This window comes from Sinohyriopsis cumingii, chromosome 13 (genome assembly GCF_028554795.1).
Source record: "Sinohyriopsis cumingii isolate HCF-2022 chromosome 13, ASM2855479v2, whole genome shotgun sequence".
NCBI classification, from domain to species: domain Eukaryota; kingdom Metazoa; phylum Mollusca; class Bivalvia; order Unionida; family Unionidae; genus Sinohyriopsis; species Sinohyriopsis cumingii.
The window spans coordinates 2342829-2365747 of record NC_142973.1 but is presented as its reverse complement, the minus strand read 5'-3'; the positions used below and the strand labels follow the sequence as shown (position 1 = coordinate 2365747).

Sequence of the window (22919 nt, the reverse complement as noted above, 5' to 3'; positions counted from 1 at the left end):
ATCTAAAACACACTCCCTTCCTATCTAAAACAAACTGCCTTCCTATCTATAACAAACTCCCTTCCTATCTAAAACACACTCCCTTCCTATCTAAAACAAACTCCCTTCCTATCTAAAACACACTCCCTTCCTATCTAAAACAAACTCCCTTCCTATCTAAAACACACTCCCTTCCTATCTAAAACAAACTCCCTTCCTATCTAAAACACACTCCCTTCCTATCTATAACAAACTCCCTTCCTATCTAAAACACACTCCCTTCCTATCTAAAACAAACTCCCTTCCTATCTAAAACAAACTCCCTTCCTATCTAAAACACACTCCCTTCCTATCTAAAACAAACTCCCTTCCTATCTAAAACAAACTCCCTTCCTATCTAAAACACACTCCCTTCCTATCTAAAACAAACTCCCTTCCTATCTAAAAGTTCAGGTAAGACACTTGAGGTCCAGTAGAGTTCTTACAATATAATGGAAATGATGACAATTCCAGCATTATATAAATACTGTTATAATGAGGCACCTTATGGGGATGGAATACTATACTAATAAATGAAAAAGCATGGGAAAATGGTGCTTTACTGTATATTTGTTTTTTCCTTCTAAGATGACAGACACTGACTGAAAATACTCACTGTATGAAACCTGATGCCATAGTTGACCTCTGCTGACACAGATTTTCTCTGATGCTCAACTGTGACCTGTCGGTCATCTTTACCACGACAGTAATGGAAAAGTGATTGCCCTGTTTTGGGACCAAGCTCCTTCTGTAGGGTCTCAAGAGAAATTTTCTGAAGGTCTCCACATGTAACCACATTCAGTATCTCAAATTTTCTCATCAATGACCATCCCACACCTAAAAATTTGAAATGCAGTATCAAAACACTTTAAATCTTGACCTTTTACCTCTTGGTCAGGTAAGCAATGGAGATCTTCTCATATATGGTCATAAATCAATAAATGAAACTCAGTCATCACTGAATATCATAAATTTCCTGTGAGCTCTTTAAAGAAAATATAGGTAACCTATGTGGCAACTATAACACTGAACTTTAAAATTGTATCAAACAAGAAATTTGAAATCTTTAAAGGGACTTCTCTAAGTTAAAAAACAGCTTTTTAAGCTCTATCATAACCAATCAACCCATCTTTAGAGACTGTTCCAAAATTTATTATTGATATGTTGGATGGGAAAGCCCTTTTTCCTATGAATTACAATGGTCATCATGAAACACTTCAAACAGTCTGAATTACTCTCTCTGACACACATATTTACTTAAATTCCATGCTTTCTTTAAATTTCTCCCTTCCACCACCAGTTCAATTCTTGAAAAGACCCTCAAGATAGAAATTCAATTTCTAATAATGCAGATATGAGTCCTGTCAGCATGACTTTACCTATTTATTAAAGGGTATCAAAGATATTTGATATCCTGAATAACCTCGTGTGTAAGCTTTGAACCAAATGAATGATGCAGATTGGAGTTTTTAAAATCTGAAACCAATTAATAGTTCCATCATGTCCATGAACCTTTTGCAGAATATGTATCAAATAATGGTTACCATGCTTACAGAATTTCGCAATCTTTAGGTTATAAACAGGCAATATATTCTATGTGTTTAATAATGCACTGGCATTTGTTATTTATTTACACAGTCATGTAAAGCTTTAATCTAATTAATCAAGGTACCAATAAATATATCCCTCTTACCTGGAATATCCTTGACAGACTGAGACACAATAAAGTCCTTAACATCCTCAGAAGAAAGATAGTACTGTCCATTGGGCTTGGCTTTCCGTGTAGCCATCTTGGCAAGGAGAATGTTTGGAGCTGAAAAGAATTTTTTTTTTTTAAGTAAAGACCATTTACAAACTACAGTAATCGCTGGTCTGTAATTCAAAACCATCGATGAATGTCAATCCATCACATAAAGTACCCACAAAACAAGGTCAATATTTTGCATTCCACCAGCTATTTGTAGAAACTGATCTGCCATCCAATTATGCTAAGGCAGATATGGGTCTACATTGTTTTCAGTTGTAACTGGTAGAAAACTCCAACAAAACAGAGATGAGTCTACAGTGTTTGCAGTTATAAAGGTAGAAAACTCGAAAAGAACAGGAACTTTCCTCAGATTTATTTTATGCAAATGTAGCCCTGTGTCACCTTCCTAGCTCGGTATCACAAACACCTTCCTAACTCTGTGTTACATATACCTTCCTAGCCCTGTGTCACATACACATTCCAAGCACTGTGTCACATTCACCTTCCTAGCCCTGTATCACATACACCTTCCTAACCCTGTGTTACATATACCTTCCTAGCCCTGTGTCACATACACATTCCAAGCATTGTGTCACATTCACCTTCCTAACTCTGTATCACATACACCTTCCTAACTCTGTATCACATACACCTTTCTAACCCTGTGTCACATACACATTCCAAGCTGTTTCACATACACCTTCCTAGCCCTGCATCCTGAGGACGATGCATCTTATCTTCTAGAAGAAATTATATTTAATTTCATGGTGAATGCAACAAGATATCCAATCATATTACTTAGGCTTGTCAAAACAGCACCAGGTCTTGGCAAAAATATATTGTCTCAACAGCAAACAATCCAAGCATGTTACTTAGCCTGTCAAAACAGTACCAGGGCTTGGTAAAATATGTTGTCTCAACAGCAAGGGATCCAAGCATGTTACTTAGGCCTGTTAAAACAGTACCAGGTCTTGGCAAAAATATATCTTCTCAACAGCAAACAATCCAAGCATGTTACTTAGGCCTGTCAAAACAGTATCAGGTCTTGGCAGAAATATACCATCTCAACATGGGTGCAATATGAGAATATAAGATTTCATCTTTGCACAAAGACATTGAACCGGTGTACAGCATAAGTACAAAAAGTGTATATCTGGATCTGCAACTGTATAATATGCCAGTGGATCAGGGTCTATGATGAAATACTAGGGATTCTGTTGTTTATGGATAGATCTGGATCTTTGCTGTTTGTAAACAGAGATGGATCTTAAGCTGTTCATGGATAGATCTGGATCTTTGCTGTTTGTAGACAGAGATGGATCTTAAGCTGTTCATGGATAGATCTGGATCTTTGCTGTTTGTAGACAGAGATGGATCTTAAGCTGTTCATGGATAGATCTGGATCTTTGCTGTTTGAAGACAGAGATGGATCTTAAGCTGTTCATGGATAGATCTGGATTTTTGCTGTTTGTAGACAGAGATGGATCTTAAGCTGTTCATGGATAGATCTGGATCTTTGCCGTTTGAAGACAGAGATGGATCTTAAGCTGTTCATGGATAGATCTGGATCTTTGCCGTTTGAAGACAGAGATGGATCTTAAGCTGTTCATGGATAGATCTGGATCTTTGCTGTTTGAATACAGAGATGGATCTTAAGCTGTTCATGGATAGATCTGGATCATTGCTGTTTGCAGACATATCTGGATCTGAAGCTGTTCATGGATAGATCTGGATCTTTGCTATTCATGGATAGATCTGGATCTTTGCTGTTTGCAGACAGATCTGGATCTTAAGCTGTTCATGGATAGATCTGGATCTTTAATGTTTGAATACAGAGCTGGATCTCAAGCTGTTCATGGATAGATCTGGATCTTTGCTGTTTGCAGACAGATCTGGATCTGAAGCTGTTCATGGATGGATCTGGATCTTTGCTATTCATGGTTACATCTGGATCACTGCTATTCATGGATAGATCTGTGTCTCTGCTGTTCATGGGATCTGGATCTTTGCTGTTCATAGATAGAAATGGATCTCTGCTGTTTGAAGACAGATCTGAATTTTTTGTGTTTAAGGAGAGATTTGCATCTTTGCTGTTCATGGACAGAGCTGGATCCTTGCTGTTTGTTAACAGATCTGGATCTTTGCTTTTAGTGAAGAGATCTGGATCTGTTCTTTTCAAACTTATGTCATCTCAATCTGTTTTGAATTCGTATACCTGCTCACATGATGAGATCTGTTTCTTTCTTTCTGGAAGGGATGGATTTGGTGAAATATTAATAACTTGTGTATTGGTGGCCAAGTGGTTTTAAGCATTGGCTTTTTACTTATTGCTACCATCTCAACACTGTCCATATGGGTTTGAGTCTCATGCTCGGCCAATGGGGGTATATGAGAAAATTTGCCAGTAATTCCCATGGGTCAGTAGTTCTTAGTGGGGGTTTCCCAGGTTGATCCTCCACCCGTAATACTGTCCACCATGTATAGCCTATCTTGCACTGAAATTTGGTGTTAAATCCACAATAACAACTAGAGTCTTTATTCTATTATTCACCAATAATTTGGATCAAAATTTTCCAGCCAGAACGCCCTTATAGAAAAACCCCATCTTACCCTCGTATGACTTATTATCCTGTCTCAGTGCATTTCAAAACACAAACAGACCTCCTAGAGAAACTGTTCAAAATGTTTTTTATTTGTTTTATATTAAACACACTGGGTCCAAAGAATTGAGGAAAATGCTGGGATTTTATAGGAAAACAATAAAAAAGCAGATAATGACATGGTAATATTGCAATTTAATACCACATTTTTAGTTAAATGAACATAGATCAGCCAATATTAATAACAAAATGCACTGAAATAAAAATTTCAAGACATATCATCTGGAACCCACACATGTATTAATAAGGACATCCAATATGAAGAATCATTCTATGTCCTTTAGAATCTTTTTTTTTGGAAAAAAAAAGACTTGCTAAGGATAATGCCACTTGATTTTCCTACAAAATATAGAAATACAAATACAATAAGGAATTTGAACAAATTTTATTGGCAGGTCTGCATCAAATGACATCATCTTGATTATGTCTGCTTTGTTTCTCAAAGTTAAGACATTATTTACCCCAACATTTAATTTAAATAACATTTCAATTTTTTTGTTAAAAATGTTCTGTTTTAAGTTATATATCTGATGCCCTCATTCATATTGAAAATAACTTTTGTAAAATATTCTCTTATAAAACTAATTCTGTCCCCATGTACTGCCATTTTGTTTCCAAATGTTGTTAAAAATAATATGTAGCCATGTATACTGATGTCAGACAAGGGACTGAAACTTTGGCTCACTCCTACTAAGGACTGTGCCCCTAGACAAAGATTTCCATATAAAACAATAAAAAAAACACGATAGATTCCACAACTCATTCCTACTAAGGATTATGCCTCTAGAAAAAGATTTCCATATAAAACAATAAAAAAAAAAAAAGATAGATTCCACAACTCACTCCTACTAAGGATTGTGCCCCTAGACTAAAATTTCCCTATAAAACACTAACAAACATCATAGATTCCACAACTCACTCCTACTAAGGATTGTGCCCCTAGACTAAGATTTCCCTATAAAACACTAACAAACATGACAGATTCCACAACTCACTCCTACTAAGGACTGTGCCTCTAGACAAAGATTTCCATATAAAACAATAAAAAAAACATGATAGATTCCACAACTCACTCCTACTAAGGATTGTGCCCCTAGACTAAAATTTTCCTATAAAACACTAACAAACATCATAGATTCCACAACTCACTCCTACTAAGGATCGTGCCCCTAGACTAAGATTTCCCTATAAAACACTAACAAACATGACAGATTCCACAACTCACTGCTACTAAGGATTGTGCCCCTAGACTAAGATTTCCATATAAAACACTAACAAACATGACAGATTCCACAACTCACTCCTACTAAGGATTGTGCCCCTAGATTAAGAATTCCCTATAATACACTATAAAACATCATAGATTCCACAACTCACTCCTACAAAGGACTGTGCCCCTAGACAAAGATTTCCCTATAAAACACTAACAAACATGATAGATTCCACAAATCTTACCTAGACCTGCTGAAGCAGTACACCCAGTCTTGTCATATATCTCCTGTCTCAATACTGAAGCAAACTCCTCTGGTGTGGCTCCTGTGACAGCAAGGAGATCTGTGCAGTCGACCAACATCTCATCACAACTGACTGCCTCAATGTCATGGGTGTAGCTGGATAATGTAGAGTTAGAATAAATTTTAATGATCCAAATTCTTTTTTTAATTGAGACGGATTAAAAGTTACCCTAGTTATATTATTTGCTCTTGACTTTATTGTCAGTTTTCCAAAATATAATTACCAAAGAAAATTCACATCTTCCAAAGAGTCCATATACAATATGACACTGCCCAAGCTAGGCAGTGATTTTGTGCAAACAGGACAAAAAATTCCAGCTAAGTGCATTCAGTTCAGAAAGAGGTGTATGCTTGATGAATTATCAATGTAGTATGTGCAAATGTCATGTGTCCACAATCACCCAGACCTTAGTTAATTAAGACCTTACCTTGTCATACAAGAGTTTGATTATGGAGGGGGGCCTTTTTTATGGAAATGAAACACTTTGAATATTATATTTATTTAAGATATTTCTGTGATTTCCTTTTAAAGGCATTTACTGTTGTTTCAAGTATTACTATCCATAGAACAATATCCAAAGAGTTAACTATTATCAAGTCTAATAAGGTATCTAAATTTGATTTGTCTCCCTTGACATATTAAACCTGACAAAAGGCCAGCTGATTTTAACCTCTCCAACTATTATCAAGTCTAATAAGGTATCTAAATTTGATTTGTCTCCCTTGACATATTAAACCCGACAAAAGGCCAGCTGATGTTGACCTATCTAACTATTAGCAAGTCTAATAAGGTATCTAAATTTGATTTGTCTCCCTTGAGATGAGATATTAAAACTGACAAAAGGCCAGCTGATATTAATATCTCTGACAACAAAAACAAAAAAAAATTGGACAGAAATTAGAATGCTAATAAACTCTGCCACAACCATTATGGCTTGCTGATAATATGAATGCTCATTTCATACAGTCTTTATCAGGTACCATACAAAATAAAATGAAGTCTTTCCTACCTTGCCACTGTATCATATAGTAGCTTGGAGACAATCTGATAGCCTTCAAAGTCATACGGAATTGTTACAAGATCTGGACACAACTGTCTGGCTTTGCCCATAAACATGCCATTTCTGACACCAGCCTACAATTAGCACAAGCATTAAATAACAGGAATATAAGTCACTGGGAGAAAGTAAAGTTGTATCCCATTTCCTGGCCAAGAATAAATACTGTAAAATCTGATAATAAGCTCATACTTGAAAATATATGTCCATGGAAATGCACATTTTTTGGGTCAATTTTTTTCTCTGGGAACACTTACTTGACCACATTAATGATGGGAAAATAAACTCTGCTGCCTCCTGTATTCAGCCCTCCTAAAAACACAAAAACTGTCTTTTCCATGTTTATATCATCATCTATGTACTACACAGACCATAGGGAAAAAACTCTTACCCATTACCTATCTCTTACCAACACTAGGTGGCTCCAGTTTTAAGCTGAGCAATACGTCCAATAGGATGATCACATTTGTGGGGAGGTGTGGGAGGGTTTTCCAGTTAAGTGATCAGGTAAGTATTCTCAGAGAATGACAATTTACACAAAAAAATACATTCAACAATCACATTGTTAGGTGAACAGGTTATAGGAGGAGGGAATGACTGTAAATGACAGCCAACAGCTTCATTAGCATGTCTGGTATGAGATTCGGGAGATTCAGCAAAGTTCTTGTATGGCAGGAGATTCAGCAAGGTTCTTGTATGACAGGAGATTCAGCAAGGACAGGAGATTCAGCAAGGTTCTTGTATGACAGGAGATTCAGCAAAGACAGGAGAGTCAGCAAGGTTCTTGTATGACAGGAGATTCAGCAGGGTTCTTGTATGACAGGAGATTCAGCAAGGTTCAAACTGATCTGAGTTGAGCCATTTAAAGAAAAATGAAGGTTCCATTCCTGAAACATGTTGAGGGATTTTGGCCTATTCAAGTCAAAACCACATAGAAAGTCTTGTAGATTCTATCATATATTCTCTGCCATATTCCTTAAGGTGTCAGATATCATGGAGTGATGGCCCTTTGATAGTAATCAGAGCCAGATTGTTCTCCTTGAACAGCATGAGAAAAAAAATCAGCCAACTGTAGGATTAAGGCACTCAAAGAGACAAAGCTGTTGACCTAGCACCAGTCCACTTTCTCTTATAAGCTTTCAAAGTGGCAGACATTTTAGATCCTGAGATTCTCTCCACAACTGAAGGCTGAAATTCCTTTCTTTGCATGGCTGTCCTGAAAAGTGCAAGGCATGGAGAAGGAGCCAACCAAGGAGAGTGCAGCACAAGTGACCATAGCTGTTTGAGCAATTACAGATTTGTCCAGATTTTCCTGGGAACATCTGTTGCTATATCAAACAGATCATTTAACCAGGAATTGTCCAACCTGAGTTAATCACTTTGCAGTTCTGATCCCTCAATATCTGTATTATTTTTGTACCAAGACTGGCGGAGGGTAGGCATTGGCCCCAAACCCCTCCCAACTAACTGAAAGTGCATCTAAGACTCACTCTTCAGGGACCAGGACCAAAGAGACAAAGGTGTGCAGTTTGTAATTCCACCTTAGTTACTCCAATAGTTGACACATCCAATGAAAGACCAATTGATGAATGGACTACTCAACATTAAGGGTCTTGCAGAGGTAGCAGAGATTATTTTCCTAAAGCTAATGTGATTGGGGAATGACTTCAAAGGAGAAGTAAAGCATATATGGGACTTGTTTTATTCACATACCAAATATAAACACATACCTGTATGTAAAAGAAAATGTCTATTACAAATAATTTGCTTCCCTAGTGGTGATTTTGTCCCCAATAAGTATTAAGGGGAATTCTAAATTAATTTTGTTTACTATTCCTTATTCTGCAACTGTCATTTTTTTTTTTACAATCATCCTTTCTTTAAACAATGATCTTTGTTTCATATGCTGTAGAATCTTGTTGATAAACATACTTGTGTTCAATTTAAACTTTGTTTTTATTATCTTATGAGGCAATATTATACATATGCCCAGCAATTTATTGTGTAATGTTTCACTGGTAATCAACACCATGCCATGATGCATAAAGGAATTGAATGCCTCTACACACTGGACAATGTTTTAACACATAAAGAAGAGATGATGAAAGGAATTATCTGTGCCAACATAAATTGTCTTTGCAGCCAATGGCTGGGTATGGTAAATTTTGTTTATTTGAAATTACATGCTTATTATTTTCATTTGAGTTACAAATAATGTGGGACATTGAAGCTGAGCCTACAGAAAAACTTTATCTTTTTTATCTTTAAGCAAATGGTGTCCAGCAGATATTGATAGTTAACAGTTAAGAACTGAATGACATTCCTTTTTAAAACTCAAAACTAAATATCTAATATACTTGCTTATAAGTTGAGTCAAACCACAAAGATCCTGATCTGCCATAGCATAATGTGCCTGCAGACCAGGGTATATACTGTTTGTTCTACTGATTACTCCTAACATACTGCACAGATCCAGATCTGATGGTGCATTATGCAATGGCAGATCTGGGTCTGTGCAGTTTGCAGTTGAACAAGACTTATAAGCAAGTATATATGGTGGGCAATCTTTACAGCCATGTCTAGCAATACTAACATAATCTCTCCTGAGGGTACAATAAATGCCATTAACTTCCAAATTTTACAAAAACAACAATAACAATAATAATAATAATAATAATATGGTGATCATAATATTATTAACAGCAATGAGAATTCCCAATGAAATAGGAAACCCTTGTGATCAATTGATACATGTTTAAAGTGCCCATTTTTAAAAATAAATGTAATTAGCCTATCTTTTATAGAACCTGGGGGAAACACCATTGACCAGTCCATTCTCCATGTTCTGATTTTAGGCTTTTTACTCATGTAATAATAATTTCCATATCTTTAATAGATCCTGGAAGAAAAACACCATGGACTACTATGGACCATTCCATTTCCCATGTTCTGAATTTAGGCTTTTTATTGATGCAAGAAGTAACTGATCTGGAGGCAATATATCTACAGCAACAAATGGTAAATCTTGCAACTAATGACTGACAATATGTTTACATTCAGCCTGCTGTTTGCATTTGAGTCTTCTTTGCATATGATTTACTACTAATACAGTTTCTTTGCAAAGTTGTATCCTTAATCAAAATGAATGTTGTGCAGTATGGACTGGACCTTTTGACACCTTGATCTTTTAAAATCATTGGTTTTGCAAGATTTCATGTTAATAAGATAGTAAGCGATCACCAATGAGAAGAAACTGATAATCGATCATGAACTGTTAAGTTTCACAAAACTGGGATAAATAATTGTTTATTGTTACTCAGAGAAAAGGCTTTTCTCACCTACCAAAGCTGGGAGACACAAGGATGTCTGTGTCAATGTCATTGGTTTGAACATTTATATCATATTTAGTTACAACTGAATTTATTTTCATAACATTTATTTCACTAGTGCTCTCCTAGTAATGTTGCAGCAGAGACATAGTGGTCAACAGAAATTGTTTTATCAAACAAATCAATTATTAAACAAGGAATACACAAAAGTATAGTAATACTACAACACAATGGAGAGTCTGAGGATCTTGTACCGATCCCTTGAAACATCAACTGCAGCAATGCTTACCTGACGTGCCTCATAACTACAGGAGGCTATTTCGGCCATAGAATGAAATTTTTCCTGGGTATCTAAGACAACCATTTTTGCCGGAGGTTCTTCTTCTTCACTCTCACTCTCTGAGACATCAGGAAAATCCTGTTCCAGTAAATGAGCTGTTTTTTGTGGGCCCTTTCTTCCTCCCCTTTGTCGTTTGAGTTCCCACTGTTTCTTCTCAAAATCCAAGTCAGAACCGGGTGTATTAGCTGGTGCACCTCTACCCTTGGAGTGCGTGACAGCTATAGGTTTTCCTGCAATGTTTTTGTTTTACAATTAGAAACATACAAATCAAAGTCTATCTGTTGTTTCTGCCTTGTTATTTGTACTCTTATGTAAATTTCTAACTTTGATGAAACAAACAAAAAAACATTAGGAAGAAGTTTACTGTGGTGAGACTCTTCCTTTTTCCCTTACTTCCCCTCACCACCAATAAGTGACTATGGTTGTTTACCAGTTTTAGCTTAAGCTTGATGAGGATGCTCCCATTTGCTGAAAGTTGTGGGTAGGTTTAACAGTAATGTGATTGGGTAAGTATTCTTGGAGAAACATAATTTACTAACAAATCAGATTCCTCCTTTGAATACATTCCTTGAATACATTAATGTTGTTTAATAGGAGGAGGCAATTCCAAGCATCCTACCTCTACCATGGTCACCCTCAAGGGAATAAAGATTCTTCCATGTATGAGCATAAACCACACTCCTAATATCAGACCAGCGCAACTAACACTTACCTAGTAAAACCACTGGGTGAATCCAGCAAAAATGCTGTTCAATGCCCATGGTAAGGCTGAGTTGAAATCAAACTGGTCTGGTGATGGTTTGGGCTGCAGCCACTGGATCTACCAGATTCAATTCTTGTCTCTGTGAAGCTAGTTTACACAAAGAGAAGCTTGAGAAGGTTGAATGTGCATGTCAACAAACTGCATCTATCATGTCTTAGATTGCCACATTCCATTGGATAGCTCATGAGCTGAGATTTTCATGAGGTGTACTTAAGCTTTTGAGATCTAGGAATATACCCAGGTATATAACCCACTTATAAGGCATTATGCCATGGCTTGGATGGTTATATCCCTTCTCTGGCTTGGCTGGAAGAAAGAGGCATTGCCTGGCCATACAGCATTTTCCAATGCAGTTTATATAATTCTTAATTCTTAAGCATGTAAACTGGGTCATGCATCAACCCTCACCTTCAGCGGTTGATAGAGAGGACCACTCTTTAATTGCCCATTAAGATCAGCTTGTTCTTTGCTACTAAGCCCAGCTGCATCATCAGGAACACAGAATCATCTGATCTAGACTGTATATGGTTTGGGTCCACTGAAAGGGCATGCAACATGCCCACCCAGCATGCTGAAGCTAAATCTATCAAGGAACATACTTTGTATGATAGCAGCTTCAAGAAGAGCGAGGAGGAAAAGCTTTTGGAGGCCTAATTAATGAGGAAAAAAACATACAAAGGCACACCATGGCCTATAAGACACTTCATCAAACTGTATCTGAATATGTTAAATGGTTCCAAAAAAGTTATTTTTATTTACAAGGATCTGCTGTAGGAGAGATGACTGCCCTAACTTACATGTATAACAGTGGTATGACTATGGGTGTCAACTTTTCACAGTATCTCATAAAAATCAAATTCACTTTATTCAAATGCATCATTTTTATTGAATGTGTAAATTGCCTGAACGATGAATTTGAAGCCACAGCAGAAGATGATTCAACTCTGAGAGAAAACAGACATCACTGCACATTTACCATCATGAGCAGCTACAGAAATATCACTCTTTATCTCACTAAAATATATGATGCCCACAAAAATAGATGAAACCAATATTAAGGTTAAGAAAAAATGCTGCAAATCTTAAGCCCTGAGAATCTTCAGTACATTTTAACAAGATGCAAAATTATTCCAACCTTTAAGATCAGGTCTGCTCCTCAGTCCCACCGACACAAAGAAGCAGTCCATGTCAATATGCATGATACATCTTTTTAATTTTCCAGTCTGCTTTTCTGATGAACCACCACTAGATTCAACTTTCTGTTGCAGCCGCATTCTTCCTATAAAATCTCCTCCCTTCTTCTGAAGTTGGTTCACATACTCTCTGAATTCTGACTTCCATGTTGACAGGTGGTGGAGCCGTGAGTTAGAGTAAAATTCATTCAGAAACTGAGGATCCCCAGCCCTCCCCATGGAATTTCCTGTCGTAGTATGATTTAATGGATTTGCTGATTTACTGGGTGATAAACTACCCAATGTTGAAGTACTATCAGTTAACTTCCTAGTGGAAGGAAAAGCTGTTTCTGAAATGGTATTTTCATGAGATACAGATTTACTGTCAGCTTTTCGAAGGTCATCATTTTCATGAGAATTACATTTATTACCAGAAAGACTGCTGCCAGGTAATAAGGAAGCAGATGCATTACTATTATCTCCTGAAATGGAAAACACTCCTAAACTTTGCTGTAATTGTGACTGATCAGCGAACAGCTTGTATGGAATATAGGAGAGTTGTCTGCCTGCATTCACACTGAAAATGGAAAAATGACATTAAGAAAATGACTTGAAATACCACTTGTTTCATGCAAGGACAACTTTGCTATGGTGAGGACCTATAATAAGAAACCACTTGTCTTGAGAGACTATATTTGTTAGCATAAAATGGTGTGTGTGTATGTGTGTGTGTGTGTGTGTGTGTGTGTGTGCAATATCCTTCTGATAGTAGCAGCTCACTTTGAATTGTCTATCTAAGCCTGCTGTCCTATTTTAACAATCTATAAAAGTCTCTGAAAGCTTAAAATTGTATATAAACATCAGCTAATAAAGCTTTCATATATATTTAAAAAAAAACACTTTTCACAAGTGGTCCACAGATAAACCATATAATTTGGCCTCCTAAACTATATAAAAAAGTCTGTACTTAATACTACTACTACTGCTACTAATTTATTTCAATAATGTAGGCCACAGACCCAAATTACATATATACATATTTAAAAAATGAACAAATATGAGGCGAGTATAATAAAGTACAAATACAGTAAATATAGGTATTTACATTTTCATAATAATTGTATTTTTGCCTGCTAAAGGATAGCACATATTTTAGCAAGTCATGCTTTTCCAAGAATTCTTACCTGATTACATTAACATAAGGAAATTAAGCTCAGTTCAGGGTTAAGAAGAAATTATTAAGATTTTCAGGGCAAATCCAGTGAGAGTGGCAAAGTTGCCTGTGAGTAGGTTGTAAGACATCAACCTGTCTGTGACCCCAGACCCACCTAATTCAAATCTTGGACCTGTGAAGCTAGATCCTGGAGATGAAAACTCAAGAAGGTTGATCATGCTTCTATTATACCAGATCAAAAAATTAAAAATGGAGGCTTGCAGAGATTGCTCTAATCCCATGAGCTAAGATCTTCAAAAAATGACTTTCCAGTATGCCATTTGTATCACCCACTTCAGCCATGATGTATTCCTAGTATGCCTAGTGTATCACCCACTTCAGCCATGATGTATTCCTAGTATGCCTAATGTATCACCCACTTCAGCCATGATGTATTCCTAGTATGCCAAATGTATTTCCCACTTCAGCCATGATGTATTCCTAGTATGCCAAATGTATTTCCCACTTCAGCCATGATGTATTCCCAGTATGCCTAATGTATTACCCACTTCAGCCATGATGTATTCCTAGTATGCCAAATGTATTTCCCACTTCAGCCATGATGTATTCCCAGTATGCAAAATGTATTTCCCACTTCAGCCATGACGTATTCCTAGTATGCCAAATGTATTTCCCACTTCAGCCATGATGTATTCCCAGTATGCCAAATGTATCACCCACTTCAGCCATGATGTATTCCCAGTATGCAAAATGTATTTCCCACTTCAGCCATGATGTATTCCTAGTATGCCAAATGTATTTCCCACTTCAGCCATGATGTATTCCTAGTATGCCAAATGTATTTCCCACTTCAGCCATGATGTATTCCTAGTATGCCAAATGTATCATCCACTTCAGCCATGATGTATTCCTAATATGCCTAATGTATCACCCACTTCAGCCATGATGTATTCCTAATATGCCTAATGTATTACCCACTTTAGCCATGATGTATTCCTAATATGCCTAATGTATCACCCACTTCAGCCATGATGCATTCCCAGTATGCCAAATGTATTTCCCACTTCAGCCATGATGTATTCCTAATATGCCAAATGTACCACTCACTTCAGCCATGATGTATTCCCAGTATGCCAAATGTATTTCCCACTTCAGCCATGATGTATTCCTAGTATGCCTAATGTATCACCCACTTCAGCCATGATGTATTCCTAATATGCCAAATGTATCACCCACTTCAGCCATGATGTATTCCCAGAATGCCAAATGTATTTCCCACTTCAGCCATGATGTATTCCTAATATGCCAAATGTACCACTCACTTCAGCCATGATGTATTCCCAGTATGCCAAATGTATTTCCCACTTCAGCCATGATGTATTCCTAATATGCCAAATGTATTACCCACTTCAGCCATGATGTATTACTAGTATGCCTAATGTATTTCCCACTTCAGCCATGATGTATTCCTAGTATGCCAAATGTATTTCCCACTTCAGCCATGATGTATTCCTAATATGCCAAATGTATTACCCACTTCAGCCATGATGTATTCCCAGTATGCCAAATGTATTTCCCACTTCAGCCATGATGTATTCCTAGTATACCAAATGTATTTCCCACTTCAGCCATGATGTATTCCTAGTATGCCTAATGTATTTCCCACTTCAGCCATGATGTATTCCTAGTATGCCTAATGTATTACCCACTTCAGCCATGATGTATTCCTAATATGCCAAATGTATCACCCACTTCAGCCATGATGTATTCCCAGTATGCCTAATGTATTTCCCACTTCAGCCATGATGTATTCCTAGTATGCCTAATGTATTACCCACTTCAGCCATGATGTATTCCTAATATGCCAAATGTATCACCCACTTCAGCCATGATGTATTCCCAGTATGCCAAATGTATTACCCACTTCAGTCATAATGTATTCCTAGTATGTCAAAGACACTTTTTCATGTTCACCTAATTTTCTCCATGTGCTTAAAGTAATGCTAGAAAGGATGGAGATGGTCTTGTCTGAAAGCAACTCTGGACTATCTATGAAGAAAAGAGGGTATATAACAACTGACTGCCCACTGATGGCAACCTATTCTTGGCTATAAAGCCAGACTGTGTCATTAGGACCATGGAGCCATCTGGTCTTAACTGGTTTCTTTCTATTGAAATCAAAATCCTAATAGGATCCCCATCTGATTGTGTAACTATTAATCTGTTGAGTGTTTCTGAGCTTAATCTGTTCCTTTTCTGTGCATGAATGATGTTCTGTACCAAGAACCCCCTTTCATGGTGTGCCATTTGAAGGAGCATATGTACACATTGTTCTTTATGGCTGCTTTTTTTAGAGAGATTTCCACATTTCACAGTTATTGTCTTAGAAATTTCCATTCCAAATGGTGATTCAGCATGTAAGATATTGATGTCCTAAAATTAAAATAACAATTTCTGACAAGAAATAATCATTTTCCCCTCAATTTATGAAAATATTACACTACATACCTGGTGTTGTGCGTAACCATTTGTAACATAACAGACACAATTTATGAAACTTTGCATAACCCAACATCTAACTTCATTTTAACTTGATAGTCCTCTATTTAGCTAGAAACTCGACTTCATCCTTCACTTTCTTTCTTGTGCCATTCACTTTGCACAGTTATGCCAGCACTGACTGGAAGTTGAAAAGAATCAGAAATTTCTGCAGTCATGCTTGATTATAATCTCACATTCCAGAAATAGACCAAAGCTGTTGCACATGGAAATGTGAGGAACCGGCATCATTTACTGTCACCCTCTTGTACTTTGTATTAACTTACATATGCACAATATGGAATGGACACAGGCATTTTAATCAAAAAAGAATTCCTACATTTTAATTTTTTTAGATTTTCTTTTGTTCAGTTTATTTTAACATTCAGAATTTTAATTCTCAAACCTCTTGTTGTCCTTTCAATGAATGACTCAGTTACATCAATTAGTTTTTTCTTGATCCAACAGCTTTTCTTATAGCTAAATCATCCTGCATGATATAAATATCTGTACTTTCTGTCTCAAACACTACTGACTGTGAATCCACAGTATCTTGTTTCTGTGGCGAAGGATCTGGTGAAGAGTTAGGTACACCCATGTATCTGTCATGCATTGATGGTAAATTATATTACCGACTTTGACTGCACAACCCAAAAAGTAACAGAAACCTGTCATTTTCTTAGGCATTCTAAACAGCCTATGCATATTGTTCTGTTGGCATGGTTATTACTACTGCCATGTAGCATAAATCAAAAGATTTTGATTTTTAGGACACTCATAACTTATACTTTAATTTTATCAAGTCATATAAAAGTAACCAGATTGATTGTGTATTATGCATGCCCAATTGTGAACATCATAGACCCAGTCTATCTGCCTAAGTGTAGACATCATTAATGCAGTTTACCAGTCTACCTGATATCAAATATCATAGATCAGCATATCTGCCCATGCAAAATGAGCAGGAAGATCTAGGTCTAAGGTGTCTGCTTGACATTAGCATTATGCCAAACAATATTGATCCAGATCTCCAAAAAAATACCCATTAACACAGACCCTTGTTCCATTTTTCTTCTTCAATTACAATAAAGTTGAAATCTATAGAAAAAAATCAAATCCCCACACAATCACCTTATTCTGAGGCAAGTCCCAATTCAATATTATTGAAAATTTACAATTTACATGACTTTCACATTCTAATACATCTGCAAATACAACGACCCTTCTGAATAGCTGAAAGGCAGAATTTCTGGCAGTAAAATCCAAAAGTGTTGGAAACTGACACTATTAGAGCATCATAACACTTTACAATGTGGACAATTATAATCTGACTATTGTGATATGTGTGAAAAGTGTGTTGCCAACTTGTTGCCATTTTGTGATATAATGTGTCAAAGTGTGCTGCCAACTTGTTGCCATTTTGTGATATAATGTGTCAAAGTGTGCTGCCAACTTGTTGCCATTTTGTGATATATGTCAAAGTGTGCTGCCAACTTGTTGCCATTTTGTGATATAATGTGTCAAAGTGTGCTGCCAACTTGTTGCCAATAAAACTAAATTCGTGACAGCATAATGATTTATTTTCTAAATATATTCAAAGGTCAAATCTCTCCATCTTCACCAGTGAAGCTTAAGTTTCAATATACTTTACATTATAGTATCTGTTGAGAAGAATAAATCACATAGTCTACAAGTTTCCTTGAAAACCAATTGAAATGAATACCTATAAGATAAACTGTTTGGACAAAGTCTGTGTTTGCAATAAAATGCACTCATACCTGTCTGTAATCCACTCTGGTTTCACAACTTTCTTTTCTTGGAATTCTTTGACTTTGCTGTCAGGTAGGTTTGTGGCAATTACATGTGTAACTCTGGTCTTAAACAAGTAGTGCTCATACTGACCACCATGCAAGATGATCAACCTCTTCAGCTCGTCTGATGAGGGTTCTAAAATTAACAAAATTAGAATCTGACTGTGCATTCTTGACAAGAGTCAAATTTGACTGTGCATATTTGATGACAAGAGTCAAATTTGACTGTGCATACTTGATGACAAGAGTCAAATTTGACTGTGCATACTTGATGACAAAAGTCAAATCCTGATTGTGCATACTTGATGACAAGAGTCAAATCCTGATTGTGCATACTTGATGACAAGTCAAATCCATTTTCCATTGCAATAAAATGCTTTAAGATCTGACCAAATATTCAACTATTCTGAAGCATAATAAAATCACTCAAAACATGTGCAGGACCTGCACTCTGAACCCATGATCAAAACACTGCTATAAAATGTGACCTTGTCCTTTAATCCAAAGTCAATGGGATGAACAAACATGTAGCAGAATGAACTGATTTAGCTGCACAATGATTCATTCCAAAGAATAAATAAATCAGTCAAGAAGTAAGGGAAATATTAGTAAAAAGAAAAACCCTACGTGAAAACCTAAACACAAATTTTTATGATTGTGACCTTGGCCCCATGTCAAATGGTGAACAAGCTTGTTGATGAATGGTCTTACATTCATATTGATTCAACCAAACTATGAAGAAAATCCACCAAAGGGTTTAGGAAATATACAAACTTTAACCAAAACCATAATGTACATTTTCTTTATGACCTTGACCCCCAGGGTCAATGTAGTGAGTGAGCACATCATAGAATGAACTGTCTTAGCTTCATAATGATTCATCCCAAGTATGAAAAAAATCTATCAGGGAGTTTAGTAAGCAAATGAACACCAAAACTGTGTTGCATAGTTTCTCTAGATGTGACCTTGACTCTTGGTTCAAAGGAGCAAGTGATGATGCAAAAAAATGAATTGTCTTTGCTGCATAATAATTCATGCAGAATGTGAAGAAAATTTATCATTAGGATCGGAATATATATACAAATAATAAAAAAAACTGAATAGACTGTCGATGCCTCCACAGCCATTGAAAAAGTGAACTGCAATGTCTTTTTTCCCATCAACAAATCTGACATTTCAGAATCAGCTTCACATCGTTTCTGTACAATTTTACTGATTCTGTAAGGACTCTAAATAAGGTTTCCTATCTAGCGTCTAAAGACCAAATTCAATACTTCTTCCCAGACCTTGTTGGGTTAGAACTCGTCTGAAAATTAGGCACAACAGATTTTCCTAATTTAAGTAAAAATTAAAAATAAACTTTATATTTTATATCTATTGATATAGCACATTTGCTTTTATAAATACTGAGTGACTGTTCTTTTAGCATCAATGCAACTTTATATGTTGTAATCATATGCAGTGATTTCGCCGGGACTCCTGCACTTGCATTTTTAAAGAGGGGTATTTCAATTTTGAAGGGGGCAGTTTTACTTTCAAATGTGAGAACAGTATGAATAGACAACTCACTGCTTATATTTCAAGCAAATGTCTGTCATAAATAAACTTTTAATTAATCAAGATAAAACCCCACTGTCATTTACGATCTATACTCGCTTGTAAGTCTAGCCCGAAAAATGTAAACAATACAGACTCAGCACCAACAGATCAGCTGCCGATTACTTCCAACAAACTACATAGACCCAAATCTGTCAGATCATTATATGCAACAGCAGATCTGGGTCTAAGCAACTAGACTCAAATTATAAGCAAGTACTGATGGTATTCCTAATTAATGGCACTGAGGCAGGTGCTTGTGATTTCATAACTTGATCTAGAAATTAATCAATAACATGATCATTATGTGTTGTTTTATTTGAGGTAAAGGTTAGGGTCACAGTAAATTATTGGTGCATTATTTTTATTAGTACTAGTATTAGTACCACTATTTTGTGGACCGGGTATTAACATGAGCCTATGCATATCGACTGAGCAACTGCACACCCAGCACTTTTTCAGCCTAGCAGCATAACTTTTGCACATGTTCCCTGCATGAAAGGAATTAAATAGTCCTCTTATTTAATACCAAAATTACTGCACATCATTGTAGAAATATGTGTAAAACATTATGTACCTTCTTTATCCGATACTTTCTTTCAGGCTGTCCACCATATTAGCTCAACTGATAACAACTTCTATTTTCAGCCTCATTTTTTGTGTGTCAAATAAGGACATTGCTGCCTTATTTGGAAATAAAATGAAGATCATAGTAAATAGGGCATGCATTCAGGGCTTTCCTTATCATCCAGGAGTCAGGTGATTAACTTTACTATTTTTGCTTTAAACCTGGCTACTTTAAAAACCTATATTATCCCTTTTAAGGGGATGCCCCCCAACTTCCCACTTTGGCAACTCACCCTCCAACTTTAGATCTAATGGAAGGCCCTGGCTTTGAATTAAAGTATTGAAGAATATCCAAATATGACATAGAAAACCCTACATGGAAAATGAATCTCATGTTATCTATCATGGTGGACAGTCAGTGTAAACATACAAATATAATTTACCTGATACAGCCAAATTTCCTGAAAAACATAACTATAATTTGGGTGTAGATTTTAACTACGGTCTTCTTTTTGTATTTGACAATAGTTTTACTTGCTCCATTAATAATGACTTTATTTAAATAGGGTAACACAATTAGCTAAGAACTAATCTACCTTGAGGCCCTCATACAAAGGAATGTATTTATTTTAGCTGCATCTCTGAAGCCACAGGATATACTGGATTTGGAAGAAGGAAATAGAGTGGGTATTTCTAATCTCAACTGGAATACTATTCCAGAGAAAAGTTCCTGAGTATTGGAAACTTATTTAAAATAATTCCTTATTTGGTTTGAGAATTTTATACTGTTTGGTAGACATGGATCACAGGAGGGGAATATTACCAGGCAGCATATAATGGAATAGTGATTGTAAATATTCAGGAGCACTATTACTGGATATCCTGTACATTAATTTGGCTTTTCTCAAACTGATTTGGTCTTTAATTGGTAATATTTTTAACTTACCAGCTAAATTTTCCTTGCTTTCTTTCTGGATTGATATTAGCCCAAATGCTCTTTTATGAAGATTTGCCAGCTTTCCTATGTTTTCATCATTTGAATTACCCCATACTGTATTACAGTAGCCTAAATAGGGTTGTATGTAACTGTTATAAAATAGTTTTATGTGCATTTCAGGGAGAAAATGTCTTATCGTACTGAGAAACCACAAACGAATTGACTTTTTCACTGATATGTTTGATATGTTCAGTCCATGATAGGTTATTATCTACCAAAACACCAAGTGGTCTATCATGATAGATGATTTGCAAATTTGTATCCTTCCATGTCAGACATAGTTCATCACTGTCAAGATTTGTCCTTTTTTGCCATGTTAAGATAAGTAATATTTTAGTTTACCATTATTTACCACCATGCCATTGCATGTGCACAAGTTGCGCAGTTTGTTTAGGGCATTCTGTAAAGAAATTTCGAGTTCATGCTTTGTGTTTTGGATGTCTGACAATGTTTTGTCATCTGCATAGAGATCTGTAGATGATATTGAGTTCCTTAGTAAAAGTGGTAGGTCATTAATATATAGTAATATACCTAGGTTATTAATAAATAAAATAAATAGCAATGGACCTAGAATTGAACCTTGTGGTACTCCGTATCTAATTGTTCCAGGTTCAGACAGAACATTATTTATGTAAACATGTTGTGTTCTCTCACTTAAGTAAGAAGTAAACCATCTAATTGTGCTTTCATCACATTTGTAACTTTTCAGTTTCTTCAAAAGAATTTCACGATCCACCATGTCAAATGCTTTCCTGAAATCTACAAATACAGATCCTATTATTCTACCCTGGTCAAGTGCTTGAAGCCATTTATCAGTTAGGGAGATCAAGGCAGTCTCACATAAATGTTTCTGTCTAAAGCCTGACTGATTAGGGTGTTAACAGCAAGCATTTGGTTAAATATGACATGAATGAGTTATGGACACGTTTTTCAATCAATTTTTACAAGTTCGGTAGTATTGAGATTGGTCGGTAGTTATCAGCATCATCCTTAGAACCAGATTTGTGAATAGGAGTTACTTTTGCAGTTTTCCATATTTGGGGACAGATGAGGTTGCAATACTTGAATTGATTATGAATATTATGCTATCTACAATAGCAGACATAGATTTAATGAGTTATGGACCAATCTGATTAAGTCCTGTAGCTTTCTTGGTATCAAGTTCACTGAGACATTTTTTAACAAAGTTTTCTGATACTGGTGGGATAGAGAAACATACCTCCTTAGAGATTTTACTGCTGCAGAACCTTTTCAGTTCATTAAAGTTGTTTTCTGTCACTGGTTCTTTTAACTTTGTGGAAATGTTGGTGAAAAAAATCAATGAAAACATTTGCAATGTCAGTGTCATCAGTGTCCATGGTGTCATTTACCAGAAGTGAGTGAATTTTATTTGTCTGCTCTTTGTGTGTTCCTCAGGTGAGTTCATTGAAGACTTTCCAAATGGAGTTTGTTTTGTTCCTTTTGTTTTCAAGCAATGATTGATAATAAGTTTTTTTAGCTTTTTTAATCATACTTGTTATTTTATTTCTCCATACTTTATAGCCCTGAACTGGTCTCGTGTTTTCATAGCATCTAGGATTTTAGTAGTAAGCCAATTAGGATGGATTTCATTCTTTACTTAATGTACTTTCCAGT

At 36.1% G+C, this 22919-nt stretch overlaps 1 protein-coding gene across 4 annotated transcripts in view; it reads right to left on the bottom strand.

The window, feature by feature from the left end:
* The window catches only part of LOC149784849 (translesion synthesis protein REV1-like), an 83275-nt gene that overhangs the window by 45272 nt on the left and 15084 nt on the right, over positions 1-22919 (bottom strand). For all 4 annotated transcript variants that reach the window (XR_016425321.1, XM_089978416.1, XM_089978414.1 and 1 more), the window contains exons 4-10: positions 18092-18260; positions 12565-13178; positions 10616-10896; positions 6950-7074; positions 5881-6035; positions 1712-1831; positions 635-855 (exon numbers count right to left, since the gene is read on the bottom strand). Coding sequence is in view for 3 of the 4 variants with exons in the window: in XM_089978416.1 (XP_089834542.1) it covers positions 635-855; positions 1712-1831; positions 5881-6035; positions 6950-7074; positions 10616-10896; positions 12565-13178; positions 18092-18260 (1685 nt within the window). In the remaining variant the exon portion in view is untranslated. The remainder of the gene's footprint in view (positions 1-634; positions 856-1711; positions 1832-5880; positions 6036-6949; positions 7075-10615; positions 10897-12564; positions 13179-18091; positions 18261-22919) is intronic.